At 31.6% G+C, this 6,674-nt stretch overlaps 1 protein-coding gene across 1 annotated transcript; it reads right to left on the bottom strand.

The window, feature by feature from the left end:
* Positions 1-800: 800 nt before the first annotated feature.
* On the bottom strand, positions 801-1,753 carry LOC110646649 (uncharacterized serine-rich protein C1E8.05). The gene is made up of 2 exons (XM_021800158.2): positions 1,494-1,753; positions 801-1,162 (listed from the first exon to the last, which is right to left on the bottom strand). The coding sequence occupies exons 1-2, from the start codon at positions 1,614-1,616 to the stop codon at positions 1,055-1,057; spliced, it is 231 nt and encodes a 76-aa protein (XP_021655850.2). The 5' UTR covers positions 1,617-1,753; the 3' UTR covers positions 801-1,054.
* Between the last annotated feature and the right edge of the window lie 4,921 nt (positions 1,754-6,674).

The following is a 6,674-nucleotide window of genomic DNA, read 5'->3' as shown; positions in this document are numbered from 1 at the left end:
TTTAAAATTCAAGATATATAATAAAATTTATTTATTAAATATATAAATTTTATATATTTATATATTTAGTTCATAATAAATATATATGTAAAAATTTTATATCTACAATAATTACATCCAGTAAAATCTCTTCTTGTTGACAAAAGAGACAAGTCAACAAATTGGAATGCTTGAATGAATGTTGTTTATTAGCTAGCCTACTCTGTTGAAAATTATAACAAAGAAATTCATCCCAATCAAATCAGCATTAAAAGAATAAATTATTATAAAAAAAACAAGGGTTTTCCATACTTTTCATTAACCTAACTCGTAAATTTTATCAATTAAAAAATTATAAAATATTTTTAATGTACATAAAAATAGTACTCTCTATTTAATAAAAAAGTGAGCACTCTTATATTATGAATAGTGAATTTTATATAATTATGAGAGATAATATATATGTACTAATTATACTTAATAATCCCTCTGCCAATTAACACTTTAATATATTATTGCATATATTAGGTATGTTATAGGTTTAAATTCTGTCATTCTGAGATGATTATAAATATGAAAAATACCCTATTTTTCATTTAAGAGCTCCAAAGCCAAATACTCCGCTGTTACTGTAGCTTGGGAATATCCCAATATCTCTTTGGAATATTGTTATAAGTGCCACATGAATTGGGCAACTTCCCTTGATCTCACCCTATGGAATTTTTTATCACATAATACATCATTTTGATAAGCAATCATTTTCGGCCAGGTGGCAACTCAGTGATATGCAACCAAAAGAAACGGTAAAAACACACAACACAGAGGCAAAGTCCTTAACACAAGAAGATTCTTTTATGGTGTGAACATCATCACATAACTTGACTCAAAAATTACAATTTTCTCTTAATGTAATCACATCAACTAAGGGGTGGAAAAAGGGCAAAACAAAGGTCAAGACAGCACAAAACTTTATGATATTTTTTTCTCTTTATCATTCTTTTCTTCTAAATAAAAGGATGGATAGTTAAAATTAGTAATGATGAAGCTCCTAAAGCCAGAAGAAGAAGAAGAATGTCTATCTGTGAGCAGTAACCAGAGTTTCAATAAACCTCAACCCATCAAACCTGGGTGCAAATTTGTCGGTAGAAGGTGATCTCTGTTGGTCGTTGTTTGAGCTGGATTCCTACAAGAAAAAAACGGTGATCAATATTAAGAAACTGATAACAATTCAAACTGACAAAGAGTTGGGCCCAATTTGATGGGGGGAAATGAGTAAAATTAAAATCCAGAGAATACCTATAAAAGGAAAGGCTCAAAATCCCAAAAATCTCAAGACAAATAAACTAATCCTTCAGGGATTTGAAGAATTTTATGCAAAATCCCAACTTCTCAAATATGAACAGCCAAACAGAACAAAACAGAGCAAGTAACAGAACAACAAAAACAGAGAATCCAAAGAGAAAAACAGAAAGAAAGAAGCAGCAAGCGGGCCTCAAGATTTTCAAGATTATTACCTCGCGAGAAAGCTGCATATTAGAATTACAGCTAAAGCTTGATGTGGAAGATGAAGAAGAAGAAGAAGCAGATATAGCCGAAGCTGCAGCGACAGAGGCAGCAAAGAGGCCAGATTTCTTCATTGATTTGGAGAGATGAGAATTGAAACAGGAATGGTAAAAGCCTGGAAAATGGTTGGATTGTTTTCTTGGGAAAGATAAATTAAAAAGAGAGAAAATGAAAGGAAGTCATCAAAGGCGTGGGAGATACTGAGGCCAGTGTTGGCATATATATAGGGGTATTTGCTCAGCGGTAACTATGAATATTTTACGCGGCAACTATACCCTCCGCATTTTTCTCTTTTTTTTTTTCTATGGAATTTACGCATTTGACTTTGAATTTGTCATCACAATTTGTTATAAACTACAATTTAGTCCATATAATTTACTTAAAAATACAACTTAGTTTTAATAATTTTAAAGTTAAATAATTTAATTTTTAAAATTTTAATAAGCCTATAAATTAGTATATCCTATTAAAATTTTAATTAAATTATTGTTAATTCTAGTAAAATGATTAAAATACCTTTAACTTTATTTTTAATTTGAAAATGACTTAATTTTTAAGGCTTTCTTTTATTAATAATTTAATCTATATATTTTAAAATATAGATCTAATTAAATTAAAAATTTTAAATTTAAATTATAATTATTAAAAACATAAATTAATTATTTTAAATTCCTTAAAAATTTTGATTAACTACATAATCATCTATATATTTTATAAATTATTTCTTAAATATTATAATTATTTATCATTATATAATATATAAGTAATTATATATATATATATATAAGATAACAAGAATTAAATTACTTTCGGATTGAAAATAGAATTAAAATCATTTTGATCATTTTGCTAAATTTAATGGAGAATTAATGGTCATTTAGGCAGAGATTAACTTGTAATTTTATTAAAATATCAAGGGCTAATTTACTTAATTTTAAAACTATAGAAATTAAGTTGTACATTTAACCAAATCTCAAAAACTAAATTGTCTACAAAATAAAATTTTAAAGACAATTATTTTTAGATTAAAAATAAAATTAAGGACATTTTGATACTTTTACTAAAATTGATGATAAGTTAACTGGAATTCTAATAGCATAAATTTATTAAAATGTAAAGGATTAAATTGTTTGATTTTAAAACTATAAGGATGAAATTGCATATTTAACCAAACATCAGAAACTAAACTGTAATTTATCTTTTTCAATCGATATTTTTTAAATGTACATATATATTGGTTAAATATTCAAAATATCATTAAAGTGAATATAAAAGAAATATTATCCAGATGTATACATACACTCACAACAATATAGGTTTCTTCTAATAATTTACAAAAGAAAACTATTTTTTAAAATTATAATATACTATTTTTTACTACATCTACTATATTTAATATTTTTCGATGCAAAATTATATATTTTTTAAAGTTTTCCCAGCAACAGGGCCACTTTGTTGCCTCAATCCTTAAGACTTCCTCTTTTTATTACATTGCAGAGCGAATTCTTATATTTATAAGAGTACTTTATATTTGCGAAAATGTTAAAATATCTCAAACTTTTCTTTTTTTTAATTATATTTTTGTACATAATTCAGGATGTAATTATTAAAAAATATTTTTATAATATAATTATAAAAAATAGTTTAAATTAATAGTAAAAAAATAAAGTTTAATATTTGAAAATTTTTTTGTAACACTCTAAATTTTTAAATAATTATTTAATGTGTAATTTATGATTTTTTACTATTTTGGAGGATCCAGGAGGAGCCATATCATGTTGATGAGATGTGGTTGTAAGAATTTGAGATTTAGAAATGTTATTTGGATCTTTTTACAGGTTTGATAGGTCATAGATATGGGAAATTTTCTGTCAGATTTTCAGCAAAACTTAAGATTCTCCCTTGATTCTTCAAAATTTTATTTTAAGTAAATATTGTTAAAATTTTTTATATAATATTTAGGTAAGTCGGGTCAGCCTTTCTCCTCCACTCAGCCACCGCAGTGAATTTTGGTTAATTTGTGAGTAGATATTGATTTTATTTATAATTTCAATATTATTATATTAAAAGTAGGTTCATGCATCACTTATACATATATGTATGTAGTAAATATTAGGCATGCTTTATATTACATTTGTTCATGATGATATTGCTGAGATTGTTATTTTATGGCGATCTGGAGCTGTGTGCGTGAGTGGGTAAGTATGTGGTGTGTATATGGATATGGATAGAACGGGTAGACGTTGCTGGAACTTGACTTGCTTGAACCTGATCCTTATTATGGATAAGTCGGGGTAGACATGGCTTTGAGTTGATCTCGCTAGCCCCCACCTTTGGATATTAAGAGAAAGTCCGGCTTTGAGTTGATCTCACTGGCAGAGATTGAAGCTAAGAGAGTTGTATAGGGGATCAGCTCCCATATATATATATATATATATGTGCGAGTATGGATGTGACACATATATCTTGAGTTTTGAGATTTATAAGTGTTATTTGGATCTTTTTACAGGTTTGGTAGGTCCTAGGTATAGGGAAAATTCTATCAGATTTTCGACAAAACTTAGGATTGTCTCATGATTCTTTAAAATTTTATTTTAAGTAAATATTGATAAAATTTTTGATATAATGTTTAGGTGAGCCGGGTCAGCCTTCCTCCTCCACCTAGCCACCGGTCAATTTGTGAGTAGATAGTAATTTTATTTATAATTTCAATATTATTATATTCAAAGCATATTCATGCATCACTTATACATATATGTATGTAGTAAACATTAGGCATACTTTATATTGCATTTTTTCTTAATGATATTGCTGAGATTGTTGTTTTATGGCAAGTTAGAGCTGTGTGCATGAGTGGGTGTGTATGTGGTGTGTATATGGATATGGATAGGACGGGTAGACACTTCTGGAGCTTAATTCGCTTGAACCTGATCCTTATTATGGATAAGTCAGGGTAAGCACGGCTTTGAGTTGATCTCGCTGGCCCCCATATTTGGATATTAAGAGAAAGTCTAGCTTTAAGTTGATCTCGCTGGCAGATATTGGAACTAAGAGAGCTGTATAATGAATCAGCTCCCATATATATATGTGCGAGTATGGATGTGACACACGGGTGTGTGAATGCTCTAGATCGCTTTTGATGTGATTATGACTTGTCCTATTTGAACTGTGTGAAGGTGTTGCATTCATTTTTAGGGATGCACTAGACTTAGATAATTATAGAAATTGTGTAACACCCTAGGCAAATCCCACATCGACAAAACACGGGAGAGATGCTGGGTATATAAGTTGATGGTTTGTAACCCCTATTGACGCGTTTTAAAACCGTGAAGGCTTCGGTCCAGAGCGGACAATATCACTAGTGGGCCGGGCCGTTACATTTGTGGTATCAGAGCCACTCTGCGTGCAACCTTGAGCGATGGTGGGGCAAACCTCAGCGAGGACGCTGAGTCCCATAAGGGGGGTGGATTGTAACACCCTAGGCAAATCCCACATCGACAAAACACGGGAGAGATGCTGGGTATATAAGTTGATGGTTTGTAACCCCTATTGACGCGTTTTAAGACAGTGAGGGCTTCGATCCAGAGCGGACAATATCACTAGTGGGCTGGGCCGTTACAAATTGTATGTAAAATCAATATCTTACTCTATGAGTCAAATGCTCACTCCTGTTCACCCATTTTTCTAAGTTACAGGAGAGCTTATTTCTTGTGTCTAACCTGCTTCCTACCTCGTAAGCCTATTAGCTGTTATTTCTATATTTTATATTGTTAAATTTGAATTCTAGACCTCCACATGTGTAGAACCATTTTACTTAGCTTGGGATTGTAAGATTAATTATTCTGGAATTGTAAACTTATTAATATATGTATGTGGAATGAGTGGATGGATGATCATGTTGGATGAGGCAGTTAGACTCCCATTTTATCTTATATTGAGTTGTTGATGTTTGTGAGGTAGATATGAGCTCCCCAGATCATAGGTCGAGTGAGTTAAAAACTTCCCGTTGGATGGTCTAGTTTATGGTCAGACTCTGTCCGGTTGATTTCTTGAAAATGGGCTTGTATATGGGCTTCAAGCTTGGGCTAATGAATAGTTAGGCTCTATGAGCTTTGGGGGCCTTATGCTGAGCCAAGTCCGACTATCAGTCCAGCTCATAATTTGGGTCATGACAATAATGGTATCAAAGCTTAGGCTTTAGATTCACGGGAAAGAGTATAATTGGGAGTGTAAAAGGAGTCTTGTTAGAAGGTCACATGCGGAGTATAGGATCCTATTTCATCTTCTTCTGTAACTCCTTATTTCTAGCTTCTGCATTATACCTCGGGTAATATAAGAGTGCTTCGGTTAGTGTCTTGATTTTCGTGGAGTACATAGAGATGTGAAATAGAGTTTGCAGACGTGTTGAGGTTTGCCATGGGAATACGTACTCCAAACAATACTGTGTTTTTATTAGTATGGGGCTAAAGATGTGCCTATTTAGTGCAAGGTACTAGTATTTAAATGTGAGTTATTACACCATAGCTACCCTAGATGAGGGTGAGGGTGCCACACCTAGCAGTCATTAGTGGATAGCTCAATCAGAGTAAGTGTATAATATTAGTGAGTTCAAGAGAGAAGAGGTTCGGGAAATCTGGTATGTGGGACGTATTGTAGTAACTAGGCAATGTCTCGATGTTTGTGTCGTTAGCTACAGATTACAGTACTGATATGAGATTATTGTGTAAAACTGCGTGCTTTCCCATGGTGCACCAGGGTGAGGGTGTTTACAGTCTGTCTTTATAACATACTCACTTTAGCTAATCCATATAGTCTACTGTTTAGGCGACCAATGTCAGTCTGGGCAGCTAGAATGTTTGAAATTATAAATAAACTAGAGTAAGGAGTTATAAATAAACTAAATAATACTCATAAAAATCAAGAAAAATTTATAGGAATGAAATACACTAAGGTTAAACGAGCCGAAACCCCAGGGATGAGTAACCCGAAAGGGAAGTGACGGTGAAGATTGTTAGCAACCCTAGACCTAGGGAAAATTTAAAAAATAATTTTTGGGACTCCAGAAAAGGTTCATTGAGGTTCTTATAGCATTAGAATGCCAAGAAAATGCTTAGAAAAATTTTTCAAATTGA

The sequence above is a fragment of the Hevea brasiliensis genome, chromosome 7 (assembly GCF_030052815.1).
Source record: "Hevea brasiliensis isolate MT/VB/25A 57/8 chromosome 7, ASM3005281v1, whole genome shotgun sequence".
In the NCBI taxonomy this organism is placed as follows: domain Eukaryota; kingdom Viridiplantae; phylum Streptophyta; class Magnoliopsida; order Malpighiales; family Euphorbiaceae; genus Hevea; species Hevea brasiliensis.
This window is presented reverse-complemented; position numbering and strand designations above follow the sequence as displayed.